The 20,077-nt window shown below is 48.2% G+C and overlaps 1 protein-coding gene across 5 annotated transcripts; it reads left to right on the top strand.

The window, feature by feature from the left end:
• Positions 1-35: 35 nt before the first annotated feature.
• On the top strand, positions 36-19,547 carry TM9SF1 (transmembrane 9 superfamily member 1). Of its 5 annotated transcripts, none has more exons than XM_080979763.1 (5): positions 36-339; positions 5,616-5,978; positions 10,247-11,054; positions 14,656-14,929; positions 17,680-19,547. In XM_080979763.1, exons 1-5 carry the CDS (start codon positions 316-318, stop codon positions 18,071-18,073), a joined length of 1,863 nt encoding a protein of 620 aa, XP_080835889.1. In that variant the 5' UTR covers positions 36-315; the 3' UTR covers positions 18,074-19,547. The 5 variants fall into 5 exon arrangements, with proteins under 5 accessions (XP_080835889.1, XP_080835888.1, XP_080835890.1 ...); XM_080979762.1 differs by having other exon boundaries at positions 36-348; XM_080979764.1 differs by lacking the exon at positions 36-339 and adding an exon at positions 1,842-1,950.
• The last annotated feature ends 530 nt before the right edge of the window (positions 19,548-20,077 follow it).

Here is a 20,077-nt window from a genome sequence, read left to right as displayed (position 1 = left end):
ATTGGTCGGAGGGGTTCCGGTTCCTTGGCTGGCAATGGGGGTTTGTCTCGAGACAAAGGATGCGGGCGCTGCCCCACCCACGGGCTGCGTCAGGATTCCAGGTCCTCGCCTCGGACAAAAACGCAGTTGCCGAAAAATAATCTCGCAGCACTGCAGGGCCTTCAGCCGCAAACATGCGTTGAATGGAACTTCCAAATTGGGCTCAGGAAAGGAGTTGAGAACATATACATGGGGGTTAGCCAGGATTAAAGGGGAGATATTCGGACGCAGCTCCTTGAACCAAGGTCTGCATAAGGTCATGGGTCACCGAATTCAATGCAGCCCTCTCTCCATTTTGTGGTAGGTCAGGTACTTGCAACACACACACCATTTTTTCAGGGATGCTATGTGATACAATTTGTTGTTGCTGAGTCGTTTAGTCGTGTCCGACTCTTCGTGACCCCCTGGACCAGAGCACGCCAGGCACTCCTGTCTTCCACTGCCTCCTGCAATTTGGTCAAACTCATGCTGGTAGCTTCGAGAACACTGTCCCACCATCTCCTTGCGCCCTCCATCTTTCCCAACATCAGGGTCTTTCCCAGGGAGTCTTCTCTTCTCATGAGGTGGCCAAAGTATTGGAGTCCCAGCTTCAGGATCTGTCCTTCCAGTGAGCACTCAGGGCTGATTTCCTTCAGAATGGAGAGGTTTGAACTTCTTGCAGTCCATGGGACTCTCAAGTCTCCTCCAGCACTAGAATTCAAAAGTATCCATTATTCGGCAATCAGCCTTCTTTATGGTCCACCTCTCACTTCCATACATCACTACTGGGAAAACCATGGCTTTAACTATATGGACCTTTGTTGGCAAGGTGATGTCTCTGCTTTTTAAGATGTGTCTAGGTTTGTCATTGCTTTTCTCCCAAGGAGCAGGAGTCTTTTAATTTTGTGGCTTCTGTCACCATCTGCAGTGATCATGGAGCCCAAGAAAGTAAAATCTCTCACTGCCTCCATTTCTTCCCCTTCTATTTGCCAGGAGGTGATGGGACCAGTGGCCATGATCTTCGTTTTTTTGATGTTGCGCTTCAGACCATATTTTGCGCTCTCCTCTTTCACCCTCATTAAAAGGTTCTTTAATTCCTCCTCACTTTCTGCCATCAAGGTTGTGGCATCTGCATATCTGAGGTTGTTGATATTTCTTCGGGCAATCTTAATTCCGGCTAGGGATTCATCCAGTCCAGCCTTTTGCATGATGAATTCTGCATAGAAGTTAAATAAGCAGGAAGACAATATACAGCCTTGACGTACTACCATAATCTTTATCATCAGAGCTGATGGGCTGCATTCAGCTTGTATGGACATGTATTTTTGCAGGCTTGATTTTGGAAAGGGAAGAGCGACAGGTCTGTCGGATTTGCAAACCAACCCCAGGCACTCTGACCTCAAAGTAAACGAAATATTCACAGAGTGTTACTCCTGGGGCCTCAGTCTCCATTGCCTAACATCAGCTTGTCAATGAGATTTATAGGCATTTTCCTTTTCAGTCGCTGAGTGTCTATGGCATGCTGTTATATTGTATTCTGTTAATTATCCACCTTTCACCTTAGGTTCCCAGGGTGATTTGCAACATTAAAATAGAATCACAGAATCAGGGAATTGCAGAGTTGGAAAGAATTCTGAGGGTCCTCTAATTTGACACCCCCATCCTATTTGAAACTGCTTAGCTTTGCAAACGTGCTAGCATTTTGTTTTGCTTGCAATTACGAAAATAAGCTGGATCCAGAAATATACACCTAGGTGTCAAAAGTGTCCCGGTTCCTTACTGCAGCATGAGGTCTTAATAATTCTCTCTCTCTCTCTTTTTAGGTAATTGAATTCTCACTTTCTACTGAATGCACAGGCCTGATAAGCTTTGGAAACAAGAACAGCCCTGAGCAGAAATGCTGTGAGGTGCCTCTGCTGCTAAGGCTAAAGGGTAGCCCTGAATTTATTGCCACACTCTTTTTTCCCTAGCTGTGGCTGGTGGCGGCGGAAGTACCTCCCCCTGTTGGATTTCTGCCTGCTGCAAAGTAGGCAAACATCCAGCCACGCAATGAAAATGCACTCTTAGCATGATCAGGGGAGTAGCATGCGCACTCCACTTGGGGGGAATTAAGGAGATCCGACATCCCACCCCCGCCGTCTTTCTTTCCTGCCTCAGTTTTGCCTTCTGGGAAATGGAGCCTTTCCCGGCTTTAATTTCCCTCCGCCGATCTCCAGCTCGCGCCTGCCCCTTTAACAGGTGGGCGGGGCAAGAGCGGAACAACCTCCTGCGCGCATGCGCGCGAGCCGGGGGTGTGTGTGTGTTTTCTCCCCGTCTCTATGGAGTCTACGCTTCCCGCCGCCGCCGCCGTGTCCCTCGAACTCGGAATTACGTCACCGTGCGGGCAGCCAGGCCCCCCGCGCTCTTGCTGAGGGCGGAAGCAGCCGACGGACGTGGCCGGGCCTGCCCTCGGAGATCGCCTGAAGGACCCCGAGGCGCCGCGAGCCTCCGGCCCCTCGAATGATCCGCCACAGCTCTTAGCGCCGCGCCTCCTCGTTGGCAGAGAGCCGGCGAAGAGCGGCGTTGGGAAGAGAGCGGGCTGGGAGCCGGGCTGAAGGGAGCAGTGGGGCCAGGCGCGGGCATGGGAAGCCCCTGGGGCTGAGAGGCGCGCTCCCCTTCACCCTCTGCGCCTGGAGACCCCCGCTTCCTCTCCCCCCGCCCCCGGGCAGAAGGAGGTGCAAGACCCTCAGGCAGCGCCAAGGGCAGCCCTAGAGAGAGAGAGGTGAGGTCAGGTGAGGAGTGGGAGCCTGCGCTGCAGAGACTGGGGGGGCATTTGGGGTATTTGGGGGGGCAGAGGGGCAGCTCCCCTGCTTAGGGAGGCTTCCAGGGTGGGCGCTAGGGTGGGTGCAGGAGGGTCTTCCTAGGGTGCCATTGCTGCACCTGCAAAATAACCCCCTCCCCCATAAGATAGACTAGCATAGCTCAGCCGGTAGAGCATGAGACTCTCTTTTATATATAATAATAATTTTTATTAATTTTTAAACATATGAATTGTCCTACATACCACAAAACTTCACATCTTATACAGTCTTTTTGGACTTCCATCGGCAGCTCTGATGACCCCCCATTTTTATCATTTCTTAAATTAGTTATCTTAACTAACATCCTCCTCTTTATCCATTTATGCAATCATTCAAATTATTCACCTCACAAAACCTACAAACATAATCTGATCATCACAGTTACTTTTCAAATAGTCCGTAAATTTACACCAGTCTTCTGCGAATCTCTGGTCCCGCCGGTTTCGAATTCTTCCTGTTAGTTTGTCTAATTCTGCAGAGTCCATCAATTTCATCCTCTGATCTTCTTTCGTCGGTAATTCTTCTTGCTTCCATTTTTGTGCCGATAATATTCTTGCTGCCGTCGTTGCGTGAGACTCTTAACTTGAGGGTCAAGGGTTCGAGTCCCACGCTGGGCAAAAAGATTCCTGCATCGCAGGGGGTTGGACTAGATGACCCTTGGGTCCCTTCCCACTCAGCAATTCTGTGGTTCTATGACCATGGAGTACAGCCCCCCCCTGCAGTGTGGCATTCAGAGTGGGCATCCCCCAAACAGTGGACCTAAAGGGACGGCCGCTTAAGGAAGGGTCCCAGATTGCCGTGACCCGATACGGCACTTGTGTGTGGATGAATGAACGAACAAATACTTGCGGCTTAAGCCTCTCCCTCTCACCCCCCACCCCCCACCCCAGGTCAAAACTGCATCTCCAAACCATCGTTTGATAAGGAGCATAAGAGTCGCCTGCTGGATCAGGCCGATGGCCCGGTATCCTGATCCCTTTGGGGAAAGCAGAGAGCAGGATCAGAGCAGGGGAGAGAGGCTCCTGTGGTTTCCAGCACAACAGGTGTTTGGAAGTGTTGCTTTCTCCAGCTGTGGAGGCAGAGCATAGCCATCCTGGCTTGTTGTTGTTGAGTCGTTTAGTCGTGTCTGACTCTTCGTGACCCCTGGACCAGAGCACGCCAGGCACTCCTGTCTTCCACTTCCTCCCGCAGTTTGGTCAAACTCATGTTGGTAGCTTCGAGAACACTGTCCCACCATCTCGTCCTCCGTCGTCCCCTTCTCCTCGTGCCCTCCATCTTTCCCAACATCAGGGTCTTTTCCAGGGAGTCTTCTCTTCTCATGAGGTGGCCAAAGTCTTGGAGCCTCGGCTTCAGGATCTGTCCTTCCAGTGAGCACTCAGGGCTGATTTCCTTCAGAATGGAGAGGTTTGATCTCCTTGCAGTCCATGGGGCTCTCAATAGTCTCCTCTGGCACCATAATTCAAAAGCATCAATTCTGGCTAGTAGCATCAATAGCCCTCTCCTCCATGGAATTGCCTAATCCTCTTTTAGAGCCCTGCATGTGGGGGCCATCGCTGCCTCCTGGGGGAGCGAGTCCAATAGTTTGACTGTGCACTGTGTGAAGGAAGACTGTCTGTTTATCTGTCATGAATCTTTCAACATGCGGTTTCCTGAAGGCTGATCCCTGGCAGGGCCTTTGTTCTCCCTCTCCCCCAAAGCCGCAGGTGGTGGTACTATGAGGGCACAAAAAACGCCTAGGTTGTCATGAGTTGGAAAGGTGGCCCATGCTTCTAAGTTTATGGGGTTGTTGTTTGTTGGAGTTTGGGGGAAGGGAAGACCCAGCAATGGACTCTAGGGATCAATGGGGTGTTTCTCAGGTGCTTTGACGTCAACAGAATGGTGCCCTCAAAACGGTTGATTTCTGGGAGCTCCCATAGTAAAGAATGGAAGCTCTTTAAATCTGACATAGTGATGCAAAACTCTACAGGCACTGAGGAAGCCACCAAGCCCACACTTGACACCATGTGTTTAAAAAGCATCACGATATCAATTTAAATAGTCATGGCTTCCCCCCAAAGAATTCTGGGAGCTGTAGTTCATTGAGGGTGTTAAAGGTAAAGGGACCTCTGACCATTAGGTCCAGTCGTGGCCGACTCGGGTTGCGGCGCTCATCTCGCTTTATTGGCCGAGGGAGTCGGCGTACAGCTTCCGGGTCATGTGGCCAGCATGACTAAGCCGCTTCTGGCAAACCAGTGCAGCGCACGGAAACATCGTTTACCTTCCCACCGGAGCGGTACCTATTTATCTACTTGCACTTTGACGTGCTTTTGAACTGCTAGGTTGGCAGGAGCAGGGACCGAGCAACGGGAGCTCACCCCGTTGCAGGGATTCGAACTGCCGACCTTCTGATCAGCAAGTCCTGGGCTCTGTGGTTTAACCCACAGCACCACCCGCGTCCCTAATTGAGGGTGTTAGGAGAACCCTATTCCTCTCACAATCAATCCGTCTCCTCAGGGAATTCTGACAACCGTAACTCAGCGAGGAACGGGCTTCCTCACGACTCGGCACCGGTACCAAACTACAGCTCCCAAAATTCTTTGAGGGAAGCCGCAGCTGTTTGCAGCTGTAATATAGTGATTTCAAAATGTGTGGGGTGAATGTGACCCAGGACCAAGACCTTAAGTTGGCATTGGCCAAGATAGTGTCCCCAAAACTATAATGTGATTCCAGAGAAATTGTGCCTCGCTGAGTAATGCTTTTCTGTTCTTCCTCCCAAAGCCCCGGCCCAGTTCCCACCCCCCTTTCTCCTGTTACCACCCCATGATGGCCCGCCCCCCGTTTCTTGTCCTCCTCCTTTTCTTCCTCCTTTCCCTCTTATCCACGGCCTCTTCAGAGACCCACTATCAGCGGGGGGACCCAGTGATGCTTTACGTCAACAAAGTGGGGCCTTACCACAACCCCCAGGAGACCTACCATTACTACCAGCTCCCTGTGTGCTCCCCGGAGAATATCCGCCACAAAAGCCTTACCTTGGGGGAGGTGCTGGATGGAGACCGCATGGCCGAGTCAATGTATGAGATCCGTTTCCGGGAGAACGTTGACAAGAAGGTCCTCTGCGAAATGAAGCTCACACCTGAGCAGGTAAGCCCGGCCAGAAAATCTTGGATTCCAAGGTCTGTTTCATGGAGCTGGTGTTTACCGCCTAGGTTCCTGGTTCTGTGGGACATCCCTAATTTGACTTTAAGGTTTGACAGCTGATTCCTTTTATCCTGTTATAAAGCGAGATGAGGGCCGCAACCCCAGAGTCGGCCACGACTGGACCTAATTGTCAGGGGTCCCTTTACCTTTACCTTTAGGGACGCGGGTGGTGCTGTGGGTTAAACCACAGAGCCTAGGGCTTGCTGATCAGAAGGTCGGCGGTTCGAATCCCTGCGACGGGGTGAGCTCCCTTTTGCTCGGTCCCTGCTCCTGCCAACCTAGCAGTTCGAAAGCACGTCAAAGTGCAAGTAGATAAATAGGCACCACTCCAGCGGGAAGGTAAACGGCATTTCCATGTGATGCTCTGGTTCGCCAGAAGCGGCTTAGTCATGATGGCCACATTACCCGGAAGCTGTACGCAGGCTCCCTCAGCCAATAAAGTGAGATGAGTGCCGCAACCCCAGAGTCGGCCACGACTGGACCTAATGGTCAGGGGTCCCTTTACCTTTACCTTTACTCCTGTTATCGTTTTCAGAGTCTGGTATCTCAACACATATTCCTCTTCTGGTCAGCTTGGGCTCCAGGATATTGGGGTGGGTGGGTGTGTCTTATTCCTTTTTTCCTTTAATAATTTTTTTTATTAACCATTTCCACATAGCATATCAAAACATATCATGTTCATTATTCCCCCCTCCTTGTTTCCCATTCCCCATCAAACCCCCCTCCCTCCAAGACTTCCCTCAGCTCCTCTCCCTGATTTCTCAGCACGTGTCACCCTCTGCATATTATAAAATTATTTCAATCCTTATATTATCTATCTGCCATGTTACTAAACACTAAATTTGTGTATGCTTATTCAAAACCTGCCAAGGAGTCCAATTCATTTTGTTGTCTTTTTAAGTACTTTGTAAAAAGTTCCCATTCTTCTTTAAAGTCACAGTTGTCCTTATTTCGCAGTTTGTATGTCAATTTAGCCAATTCTGCGTAGTTCATCAATTTCTCTTGCCACTGTTCCTTTCTCGGGATTTTGTGTGTGTGTCATATTCCTGGCTCTGAATCTAACCTGGACTTTGTTGGGTGAGAACAGGGGATCTGCAACCCGCGGCTCCGGAGCCACATGTGGCTCTTTTACACCTTTGCCGCGGCTCCGGGGCGGATACTAGCGAGGGGAGGAGGCGCATTGTGCGCCCCGACACTCCCCACTGTGGCGGGCGCTGTACTGGCTGTGACTTCGCATGGGGGCGGTGCGTGCATTAGTCACGCACCGTCCCGATGTCACCTTCCCGCCCGCCCGCTACATTGTAAGGGGCATGTACGCTGGTCACTGCATTGAAAGGGGGCATATACAGTGGTGCCCCGCAAGACGAATGCCTCGCAAGACGGAAAACCCGCTAGACGAAAGGGTTTTCCGTTTTTGAGTTGCTTCGCAGGACGAATTTCCCTATGGGCTTGCTTCGCAAGACGAAAATGTCTTGCGAGTCTTGAGATTTTTTTTTCGCTCCCCCCCCCTTTATCTAAGCCGCTAAGCCTTTAATAGCCTTTTAGCAGCTAATCCGCTAAGCCGATAAGCCTTTAATAGCCGCTAAACCGCTAATAGCGCTAATCCGCTAAGCCGCTAATAGGGTTGCTTCGCAAGATGAAAAAACCCCTAGACGAAGACACTCGTGGAACGGATTAATTTCGTATTGCGAGGCACCACTGTATGCTGGTCACTGTTTTAAAGAACACACACACACAAAAAGGTAACTTGTTAATTTAACGTTTATTTCTATGAGGAGGAGTAATTCTGAGGGGTCAAACAAAGAAATAATAAAAAAAAGTGACAAAAAAGTTATTTTTATAATACGAGTTTTGCGGCTCCCAGTTTTTTTTCTCTTCGGAAACGGGTCCAAGTGGCTCTTTTTGTCTTAAAGGTTGCAGACCCCTGGGTTAGAACATCAGACCTGTCCAGCTAGCATCCTAATTTTAGCCTTGCAAACAAGATGCCTATGGGAAGCCCCCACAACAGCACTCTAAATTCAGGGGCATCCTCCTTCTGACGGTGGAGATAGTAGACGTTGGTAGCCTTCTCCTTCACAAATTTGTCTAATCCTCATTTAAAGCTGTCCAAGTTGGTTGCTGTCGCTACACCTCGTGGGCAGCAAATTCCTTTTTTTTGTGTGTGATAAATTCTTTATTGGGCATGAGAGTTAAAGGTATACACACATTTTTAAATGAACGCACATACTGATCCCATGCAAAAGGTTCAAACCCTTTCAGAGCTGAATGTTAAATACACACGAGTGCTGGACATGCTGTGTAACAGTGCTTCTAGAAGTCTGTGCAGTGTACATTTCTTCCACAAATAACCAAGCCACAGAAGGCTATGCTTCTGAGATTTGGGAGTAGGGCTTCTATTTTTTTTTTATAAGATATTTATTAAGGTTTTTTGAAATATTACAGTAATAATGAAAAAGAAAAAAGAAAAATACAAAATAAAAACAGTTAAAAACACACATATTTTCTATTACTTATTTTCCTTTAGCTTGTTTCCTGGACCTCCTCGTACCTCCCTTTTTTGTATTCCGCTTCAATTTATTGGTTCAGCAAATCCTTACCATTAGATTTTAACCCATTTATAACCCTTTTTCCATATTCTCTTAGAGCATTACAGCTGGAAACCGCTTAATTACTATCCAACATCATTCTATCATTAATTAATGATAGAATTCCATAGGTTCAGAAACTTCAAATTCCATAGGTTCGGAAACTTCAGCTAGTGCAGAATTCAGTGGCCAGGTTGCTCATCGGAGCAAGACAGTTTGAGCATCTTACACTGATCCTGTTGCAACTGCACGGGCTACCAGTTAGTTTCCGGGCCCAATTCAAAGTGCTGGTTTTGATCTATGAAGCCTTAAACGGCTCAGGACCACAATACCTCAAGGACCAGCTCTTCCCATATGAACCTACCCAGACCCTTAGATCATCTTCTGAGGCCCTCCTTCGTGTGTCTCCTCCTCGAGAGGTTTGGAGGGTGGCAACACGAGAACGGGGCCTTCTCTGCAGTGGCTCCCCATCTGTGGGATGCTCTCCCCAGGGAAGTTCGCCTGGCGCCTTCATTATACACCTTGAGGTGCCAGGCAAAAACGTTCCTTTTTAACCAGGCCTTTGGTTGATCTGATTTACATCCTATGCCCTTTTAAAATGTGTTTTTTGGGGGGGGGTATTGGGTTGCTGTTTTATTTTTATTAGGTACTTTGTGGTTTTATATCTTGATTTTATTCTGTGAACCACCCGGAGACCCCCGGGCGTAGGGCGGTATATAAAATCAATAAATGGAATAAAAATAAAACAGTTTATTTGCGAACTCTCAGATTAGAGGCAAATACTGAATCCAATGCATCCTCGGGCTTTTGAAATCTCGGGGAAGAAAGCAATCGGTAAGACCAAGCTCAGTCAGTAGAGCATGAGTCTCTTTTAACCTCAGCGTTGTGGGTTCGAGTCCCACGTTGGGCGAACGATTTCTGCATTGCAGGGGGTTGGATGACCTTTGGGGTCCCTTCCATTTCTACAGTTCTACGACTCAAGCACCGTTTGGGGTGTGTTGGTTTCTTTCCCTTCTTTTTTTTTAATAATATTTTTTATTCATTTTCAAATACAAATTTATATAACCAATATCACAATTTATCACATAATCTTTTTTTTTTTTACTTCCCCCAGTTTCTCTGCCAATCTTCCGTTTTGTTTATTTATTCACACATTTTCTAATTTTAATATTGCCTTTGAAATATAACCTCCCCAATCTTATTCCCTTTTTTACAATATTCCTCATATTTTCACAGAACGTCTTGAAAACCTACAAGCGTTGTCTGTTCATCACATATACTTTTCAGATAATCTGTAAATTTTCCCCAGTCCTCGGTGAACTTCTGGTCTCGCAAATATCGAATCTTCCCCGTTAGTTTATCCAGTTCTGCAAAGTCCGTCAATTTCAATCTCCATTCTTCAACCGTCGGTAATTCTTCCTGTTTCCATTTTTGGGCCATGAGTATTCTCGCTGCTGTTACTGCATATTGGAAAAGTTTACAATCTTTTTTTACATATTTCATTTCCTACAATTCCTAAAAGAAAAGCCTCCAGTTTCTTAACAAATGTATATTTCAACATCTTTTTCAGTTCATTATAAATCTTTCTTTCCCTTCTGTCCTGACGGTTTCCTTCCTCCCCGGCAGGTGGAGCGTCTCCGGCAAGCCATTGAAGAGCTGTACTACTTTGAGTTTGTGGTGGACGACCTGCCTCTCCGTGGCTTTGTGGGGTACATGGAGGAAAGCGGCTTCCTCCCCCACACCCACAAGATCGGCCTCTGGACCCATCTGGACTTCCACCTGGAGTGGAACGGGGACCGCATCATCTACGCCAACGTCAGCGTCCGCAACGTCAAGCCCACCAGCCTGGACGACGTCCGCAGCGTCCTCCCCGTGGCCCACACCTACAGCGTCCGCTGGTCCGAGACGGCGCTGGAGCGGCGAGGTGACCGGCGAGGCAGCCGCAGCGGCGACGACGGCTTCTTCCCCCGCACCTTGGAGATCCACTGGCTCTCCATCATCAACTCCATGGTCCTGGTCTTCCTGCTGGTGGGCTTTGTCGTCGTCATCCTCATGAGGGTGCTCAAGAACGACCTGGCGCGCTACAACCTGGACGAGGAGGCCTCCACCTCGTCCTCGGGCGACGACTTCGACCAGGGCGACAACGGCTGGAAGATCATCCACACGGACGTCTTCCGCTTCCCGCCCTGCCGCAGCCTCCTCTGCGCCGTGCTGGGGGTGGGCAGCCAGTTCCTAGCCCTGGGCACGGGGATCATCGTCATGGCTCTCTTGGGCATGTTCAACGTCCACCGGCACGGCGCCATCAACTCAGCCGCTATCCTGCTCTATGCCCTCACCTGCTGCATTTCCGGCTATGTCTCCAGCAACTTCTACCGCCAGATTGGAGGCGAGCGCTGGGTCTGGAACATCCTGCTCACCACCAGCCTTTTCTCCGGTGAGGCCCGGCGGCGTTTTCTTTTCTTTTTTTTTGAATACATTTTTATTAATTGTAACATACAAATTATAAAACATACCACACAAATTATTACAAATACACTTTTTTTGGACTTCCATCAGACCTCCGATGATCTTCCGTCTTCACCTCTTTTTATGCATTACTTAATTTTATATTGTCTTTACCTCTCTTATCATCTCCCCTTTTCCATTTTTACAATATTTCCAACAATACCCCTCACAGAACTTCTTGCCAACCTACAAACATCGTCTGATCATCACAAATACTTTTCATATAGTTCGTAAATTTACTCCAGTCTTCAGTAAATTTCTGGTCCCGCCGGTTTCGAATCCTTCCTGTTAATTTGTCTGATTCTGCATAGTCCATCAACTTCATCCTCCATTCTTCAATCGTTGGCAATTCTTCTTGCTTCCATTTCTGGGCTAATAGTATTCTAGCTGCTGTTACTGCATATAAAAAAAGCTTACATTCTTTTCTATTTATATCACTTCCCACCATTCCCATTAGAAATGCTTCTGGTTTCTTTGTAAATGTATATTTCAACATTTTTTTCAACTCGTTGTATATCGTTTCCCAAAAACATTTCACCTTTTTACATTCCCAGAGGCCCGACGGTGTTTTCAGTCCTTTTGCATCGGGGCAAACTTTGGGAGCGAGAGGAACCTGTCCTTGGAGGAGAGAGCTCTTCGGCTGCCTCTCCTTTGCCCAGAGGATTGGGACAATCTGGTCCCTCTGTAGATCATCCTTCTATACATTTGGGTCTTGCTAGTCCCTGCGGGTGGCGCTGTGGGTTAAACCACAGAGCCTAGGACTTGCCAATCAGAAGGTCGGCGGTTCGAATCCCCACCACGGGGTGAGCTCCCGTTGCTCAGTCCCTGCTCCTGCCAACCTAGCAGTTCGAAAGCACCTCAAAGTGCAAGTAGATAAATAGGTACCGCTCCAGCGGGAAGGTAAACGGCGTTTCCGTGCGCTGCTCTGGTTCGCCAGAAGCAGCTTAGTCCTGCTGGCCACATGACCCGGAAGCCATACGCCGGCTCCCTTGGCCAATAAAGCGAGATGAGCGCCGCAACCCCAGAGTCGGTCACGACTGGACCTAATGGTCAGGGGTCCCTTTACCTTTACCTTAGTCCCTGCTAGTGGCAGTCTTCACGAGTCTCCTCTATGTTCCCCACTCCTGTCTTCTTCTGTCTTTCTTCTCTGGCGATCACTCGTAGCCGAGTAAGATTGTCTTCCATAAACACGGTCTTAACAGTGAGACCGTAAGTGACTGTGGAGGCCAATTCTGGATCCACACATCCTTCCATAGTGGGGACATAGTTTTCCAGGTGGGAGTTGATCGTGGTGAGGGTTTGCCAAGCGTTCCTTCCTCTTAGCGCATTTCTCCCTTGCATCCTGAGTTCAAGTGTCTTCAAAGCCCAGGACACATTTGGTAAAGGCTGTTCTCCAACTGGAGCGCTCGCAGGCCAGTGTTTCCCAGTTGTTGGTGTTTATACTGCCTTTTAAAAGATTTGCCTTGAGAGAGTCTTTAAACCTCTTTTGTTGACCACTAGTATTACGCGTTCCATTGTTACGTTGGAAATAGAGTAGTTGCTATGGAAGACGATAATCAGGCATTCGCACAACATGACCAGTCCAACGAAGTTGAAGAATCATTGCTTTGACACTGATGATCTTTGCTTCTGCCAGTACACTGGCTTTAGTTCGCCTGTCTTCCCAGATGATGTGTAAAATTTTCCGGAGACATGGTTGATGGAATGTTTTGAGGGGGGTGGTCTAGGGCAGGAGTGAGCAGAAGGTATATCACTACCTGTTGATGGATCTCTGGTGGTTTTAAGCAGATCAGCAAGGATTTCTGATTCCCAGTTGTGCAGCAACAAAATCTCCCCTCCCATTACAGTGGTGCCCCACAAGACGAATGCCTCGCAAGACGGAAAACCCGCTAGACGAAAGGGTTTTCCGTTTTGGAGGTGCTTCGCAAAACGAATTTCCTATGGGCTTGCTTCGCAAGACGAAAATGTCTTGCGAGTTCCTGCGGGGTTTTTTTCCTTCCCCCCCCCCCTTTTTCCCAAGCCGCTATGCCGCTTATCAGCTGATCCGCTAAGCCGCTTAACAGCTGATCGCTAAGCCCCTTAACAGCTGATCCGTTAAGCGACTAAGCCGCTTATCAGCTGATCCGTTAAGCCGCTAAGCCGCTTAACAGCTGATTGCTAAGCCGCTTATCAGCTGATCCGCTAAGCCGCTTAACAGCTGATCCGTTAAGCCACTAAGCCGCTTATCAGCTGATCCGCTAAGCCCGCTAATAGCGCTAATCTGCTAAACCGCTAATGGGCTTGCTTCGCAAGACGAAAAAACCGCAAGACGAAGAGACTCACGGAACGGATTCTTTTCGTCTTGCGAGGCACCACTGTACATTGCTGCAATGAAGAAAGTTTCTGGGAGGGTAACCTGATGTGGAGTTTTGTGGGTGGGAGGCCTGTGAACTCAGTTCTGTTCCTCTGCTGGATAATCTTGTTGCCACATGTTCCAATTCATTTGCACCTCATGAGGACTAGGAACATGCTGCTCTTTGTAAAACGGGAGCGGATTTCTCAGGGGCCGTGTTAGATCTGTGAGCATTAAACGCCCGTTTGCAGCTAGTAAACTCAGTCCTTTACAGCAGAATGCAGCAGCAGCAACTGTGGTTGGAATGGTAACATCAAAGGTTTTATTTATAAAGCAAACAACCAAACAATAGGACGACTCTCACATCCTTCTTCTTCAACAGAGGAGCAGAGCAGAGGGAGGAGACGTTTAAATAGTTCCCGTACTCATACATCAATTAAGTAATTAAAGGAAACCTGCAACATTATGCAATGTGAGAATGAGACATTACAATACGGTGGTACCTCGGGTTACAGATGCTTCAGGTTACATGCGCTTCAGGTTACAGACTCTGCTAACCCAGAAATAGTACCTCAGGTTAAGAACTTTGCTTCAGGATGAGAACAGAAATTGCGCAGCAGTGGTGCGGCAGCAGCAGGAGGCCCCATTAGCTAAAGTGGTGCTTCAGGTTAAGAACAGTTTCAGGTTAAGAACGGACCTCCGGAACAAATTAAGTTCTTAACCCGAGGTAAAGGTAAAGGGACCCCTGACCATTAGGTCCAGTCGTGACCGACTCTGGGGTTGCGGCGCTCATCTCGCTTTATCGGCCAAGGGAGCCGGCGTACAGCTTCCGGGTCATGTGGCCAGCATGACTAAGCCGCTTCTGACGAACCAGAGCAGCGCACAGAAACGCCGTTTACCTTCCCACCAGAGTGGTACCTATTTACTTGCACTTTGACGTGCTTTCGAACTGCTAGGTTGGCAGGAGCAGGGACCGAGCAATGGGAGCTCACCCCGTCGCGGGGATTCGAACCACCGACCTTCTGATCGGCATGTTTAACCCACAGCGCCACCTGCGTCCACTGTACTAACAAGATCCCCACAAAGGAGCGTGGGGGGGGGAGGGAGGGCAGCGGGTCCAATCTGCCTGAGACGGATACAGCCCACTATTTGTTGCTGACGCTGCTGTGTGTGTTTCTCTCTCGCTGCCTCTGCCCAGCTCCCTTCTTCCTGACGTGGAGTGTCGTCAACTCGGTGCACTGGGCCAACGGGTCAACGCAGGCGCTGCCAGCTACTACCATCCTGCTGCTGCTGACCGTCTGGCTGCTGGTGGGCTTCCCTCTCACGGTCATCGGCGGCATCTTCGGCAAGAACCGGGCGGGGCCCTTTGACGCCCCCTGTCGCACCAAGAACATCGCCCGGGAAATCCCGCCCCAGCCTTGGTACAAGTCCACGCTGGTTCATATGACGATTGGGGGCTTCCTCCCCTTCAGGTGAGAGTCGGCGCAGAGCCTGGATCTCCGGCTGCCTCCGTCCTTTTCTATCCCTCCTGAGCTCTGAGCTGCCCACTTTTATTTTATTTTATTTTATTTTATTTTATTTTATTTTATTTTATTTTATTTTATTTTATTTTATTTTATTTTATTTTATTTTATTTTATTTTATTTTATTTTTCCATTATAAAATTTAGTAAAAAAGAGAAATAATACATAACAGAAAAGAAATACAGTGGTACCTCGGGTTACAGACGCTTCAGGTTACAGACTAACCCAGAAATAGTACCTCAGGTTGAGAACTTTGCTTCAGGATGACAACAGAAATTGCACAGTGGCTGCAGCAGGAGGTCCCATTAGCTAAAGGTACCTCAGGTTAAGAACAGTTTCAGGTTAAGAACGGACCTCCGGAACGAATTAAGTTCTTAACCCGAGGTACCACTGTATTAAATCGTTATACATTAAATCGTTATACAATATCCAAAAATGATACTGCTTTTGCTTTCTTTGTTTCCTTTCGCTTTTTCCTCTCTTCTTTTCTCTCTCTATCGTTCTTTTTTCTTTTGCTTCTTTTCCTTGCTTCTTTTATTATTACGGGAAGTAGGGCAGGGCGATGTCTGGTTTTCAACACCGTGATACATCACCAGCTAAACACGGCCATATGCCGATATATCACAATGTCTGAAATAAGGATGTGGGTAAATATATCACAATGTCTGAAATAAGGATGCAGAGTGTGGTCCCCCGACTCGGGGTTAAGGAGCGGCTAACATGCCGGTGAAAGTGATGCTTCATTGTTGAAGGACCCTGCGTGAGAGGCAGGGAAGGGAAGATCTCCCAGGTTGGGAGAAGAAAGGGATGCTCCCAGGTGAGAGCTAGGAAAGTTCACCTTTTTTCTGTGTGGGACAAGTTAGGATCTACCTGGGAAGGAGGACTTTACAGTGGTACCTCGGGTTACATACGCTTCAGGTTACAGACTCCGCTAACCCAGAAGTAGTACCTCAGGTTAAGAACTTTGCTTCAGGATGAGAACAGAAATCGTGCTGCGGCGGCAGCGTGAGGCCCCATTAGCTAAAGTGGTGCTTTAGGTTAAGAACAGTTTCAGGTTAAGAACGGACCTCCGGAACGAATTGAGTACTTAACCTGAGGTACCACTGTATACTTTCCCCCTTTTTTTCTGCCTCTCTTTATTTTTTTCTTTTCGTTTTGATTGGTTTGCTCTTTTCCTGTGGATAAATAAATGAATAAAAGTGAAAAGTCAAGTAGGAGGTGACCTGATAAAGGTTTGCAAAAGAGAGAGCGCTTAGAGAACGCTTTCTTATAACGCCAGAGTTCGTGGGCATCCTACGGAGCTAAACTTTGGAAGCCGCCCAAATTGGCTTTTAAATTTACAGTCGTACCTTGGAAGTCGAACGGAATCCATTCCGGAAGTCTGTTCAACTTCCAAAACATTTGAAAGCCAAATCACGGCTTCTGATTGGCTGCAGGAAGCCCCTGCAGCCAATCAGAAGCCATGGAAGCCCCATTAGACTTCAGGTTCCAAAAGAACGTTTGCAAACGGCGACAATTGCTTCCAGGTTTGCGGTGCTTGGGAGCCAAAACGTCCCGAGTTCCAGGGCGTTTGGGATCCAAGGCACGAGTGTTTTTATTTAGTTTTTCAGATTAAAATTTTGCAGTTATGTAAAAACGAGATTCTAAGGAATCTCTTGGACTTCCATCCTCCCCTTTGTGGGTCCTCTTCCTAATAATTTCCTCCTGTATCTTTTCTTCATTCTGCCGGACACTGAGGTTTAGCTCCGAGGGCCTTCTGGCGGTTCCCTCACTGCGAGAAGCCAAGTTACAGGGAACCAGGCAGAGGGTCTTCTCGGTAGTGGCGCCCTCCCTGTGGAATGCCCTCCCACCAGATGTCTAAGAGAACAACAACTACCAGACTTTTAGAAGACATGGGAAGCCAGCCCTGTTTAGGGAGGCTTTTAATGTTTAATAGGTTATTGTATTTTAGTGTTCTGTTGGAAGCCGCCCAGAGTGGCTGGGGAAACCCAGCCAGATGGGCGGGGTATAAATAATAAATTATTATTATTATTATGACCCAAATCTTTTACATCTCCATTGTGTCCAGAATTAGGGGCTCAACTCAGACGGGTGAGGTACAAATACGCTTATTATTATCTTTATTTATCTTTAATAAATAAAGAACGCTCTGCCTCATGAGACCAGGGCCCTACAGGATCTGATTTCTTTCCGCAGGGTCTGTAAGAGTTGTTCCACCTGGCCTTTGGCTTGGAGCCAATTTGATTCCCTCCCTCTCTTTCTTTTTTCTTTTCCTTCTCCTCCTGCGATGAGGCTACATTTTAATATTTTAATGTTCCAATATTTTAATGCTGTATTTTAATTTTGTTTTTAAGTTGTAATCATTCAACTTGTTTTTATTATTGCTTGTTAGCCGCCCTGAGCCCGGCCTTGGCTGGGGAGGGCGGGGTATAAATAAAAATTATTATTATTATTATTATTATTATTTATTATTATCTTTATTCCCTGTTTAGGGAAGCTTTTAATGTTTGATGTATTACAGTATTTTAATATTTTTTTTGGAAGCCGCCCAGAGTGGCTAGGGAAGCCCAGCCAGATGGGTGGGGTATAAATAATTAATAAATAAATATTATTTATTTATTTATTAATTTTTGTTATTATTAATAATAAATAAATAAATAATTATTATTATTAAAATTATTATTTATTATCATTGGCAGCGCCATTTCTGTGGAGCTCTACTACATCTTTGCCACAGTGTGGGGCCGGGAGCAGTACACCCTTTACGGGATCCTCTTCTTCGTCTTCGCCATCCTTCTCAGCGTTGGCGCCTGTATCTCCATCGCCCTCACCTACTTCCAGCTCTCGGGCGAGGACTACCGCTGGTGGTGGCGCTCCGTGCTCAGTGCAGGCTCCACCGGCCTCTTCATCTTCCTCTACTCCGTCTTCTACTACTCCCGCCGCTCCAACATGTCGGGCGCGGTGCAGACGGTGGAGTTCTTCGGCTACTCCCTCCTGACCGGCTACGTCTTCTTCCTCATGCTGGGCACCATCTCCTTCTTCGCCTCCCTCAAATTCATCCGCTACATTTACGTCAACCTCAAGATGGACTGAGCGCCCGCCCCCTCCTTGCGCTCTTGTTGGCCATAAAGCTCTGCTTCCCCATTGGCTAGGACCTGGCGCCGCTCAAAGGCTGGGCCTCCCAGTTGGCTGGGAGATCAGCCCGAGCTCGGGGAAACTGGGCTTTTAAACGATCCGTCTCTCTCATTAGCTGGGATCGGTTTCCGAGAGCTCCCCAGCTCACCGCAGTGGCGGTTGCTTGATCGCCGGGAAGCAGCAGGAAACAGGATCCATTAAGCCCTCCTCTCCTGTTGGTCAGGGCCACTAGCCCATCAGCGAACCTGTCAATCTGGCCAATTAGTGGGCACTGCAACAAATTTCCTTTCTTTTATAAAAAAAAAAAATGGTCGAAACTGCAGTTTGTGCGCTTTGGGGTGGGAATTATGGTTTGTTACTCCCTTTAAACGGGTTGAAATGTGACCAATCGGGTGAGCTCTCTTCCTATTGGCTGGGCGGCCTGGTCAGCTGACCAACGCCGGGCTCAGTTAGCCATTCGCTCTCCTTCCCTTCCAAAGGGAAGTCGGGCTCTTGGCGGCTGACCAGCCGGGAAACGGGGAAGATTGTTCTGCCTCGATTTGCTTCCTTCGGAGCTTTTATGCAATTGGGTGACAGGTCCCAGCCAATCGTATTCCAAATAAAAACTGGCCCCTACGAGGACCGGCAGGGCCGGCCCTGCAGATGGAAATGGCCCCAGCGACCGGCACCACCTTGTCCCTCGGGGTTTCCCCCTCTATGGGATTCTTAATGCGGGAGAGACTTGGCGGGCTAAGGATTGGATAATAGTTTCCGCTGACCAGAGACCTTCCGAGGGGGCTAGGTTAAAATGGATCTCTCCATGTTGGAGGGGGACAGAGAAAAAGTCTTGTATTTGGCGGGCCTTTCCCTGCAGCTTTTTAAGGATCCCCCTATTTGCACGTTGTGGGATAGGCTGCGCCAGTGTTTGGGAATCCCCTATGTTGTTGGACTACAATTCCCATCATCCCCTGCCAGCTTCGCCAACGGTCATGGATGATGGGAGTTGTAGTCCAACATCTTCCGGCTTGGGGAACACTGGTTGACCCCTTCAGAAGGGGATCCAGCCTCTTCAGTGGATTTGTTGCACCAGCCGCTGCCACCTCATGGACAAGGTAGTTCCCCTCCAGTCAGAGGCCTCCCTGCATTGCCAATACCTTTGCTCCCTCCCTCTCCTACATTGCCTCTTTTGTTACTCCCAAGGTGCCTGGGGCTATTATAGTCTGGGTGGGGGAAGAAGCTGTCTCTTCGCCTTCTGCCACAGTCAAGAAAATGCCTATAATTATATATGGAAATTATATATATGAGGAGTTATGTATATTTAGCAAGGATCGAAGCTAGGGTTTTGTTTTGTTTTTTTAATTTGATTTTTGTTTCGTTCCAAGCGGTTTCTTTTTACAGATCTTGAAATTAAACTTTATTAATTAAAAAGAAAAACCAAAAAACCTGGCTGCAAGACTCTCTGGCCGTCTCTTTATTTCTTTCTTGCATTTATACCCCACCTCTTCCTTCAAGGAGCGTTTCCACCTCCATTGTTCATCCCGGACACTGAGGTCCAGCTCTGAGGGCCTTCTGGCGGTTCCCTCCCTGCGAGAAGTGAGGTTACAGGAAGCCAGGCAGAGGGCCTTCTCAGTGGTGGCACCCGCCCTGTCAAGGAAATAAACAACTACCTGACTTTTAGAAGACATCTGAAGGCAGCCCGTTTTAGAGAAGTTTTTAATGTTTGATGTTTTATCGTATTTTTAATATCCTGTTGGGAGCTGCCCAGAGTGGCTGGGGAAACCCAGCCAGATTGGGGGGGTAAATAATAAATTATTATTATTATTATAAGGAGCTCAAAGTGGCGTACATGGTTCTCCCTGTTCTCATTTTAATCCCAACAACCCTGTGAGGTAGGCCCGGCTGAGAGGCAGTGACTGATACCCAAGGTCACCCAGTTAGCTTCATGGCTGAGTTGGGATTTGAACCCTAGTCTCCCAGCGAGAG

Source organism: Podarcis pityusensis, assembly GCF_964106645.2.
Source record: "Podarcis pityusensis genome assembly, chromosome: 13".
Classification (NCBI taxonomy): domain Eukaryota; kingdom Metazoa; phylum Chordata; class Lepidosauria; order Squamata; family Lacertidae; genus Podarcis; species Podarcis pityusensis.
The sequence above is the reverse complement of the archived record's forward strand: the minus strand, read 5'-3'. Positions and strand labels throughout refer to the sequence as shown.

Coding starts and splice junctions, on each gene's coding strand:
- TM9SF1 (XM_080979762.1), top strand. CDS start 316: ATGCAGCCCTCTCTCCATTTTGTGGTAGGTCAG. Junction 349..5,615: donor TCCATTTTGTGGTAGGTCAG/GTACTTGCAACA, acceptor TTCCTCCCAAAG/CCCCGGCCCAGTTCCCACCC. Junction 5,979..10,246: donor TGAAGCTCACACCTGAGCAG/GTAAGCCCGGCC, acceptor CCTCCCCGGCAG/GTGGAGCGTCTCCGGCAAGC.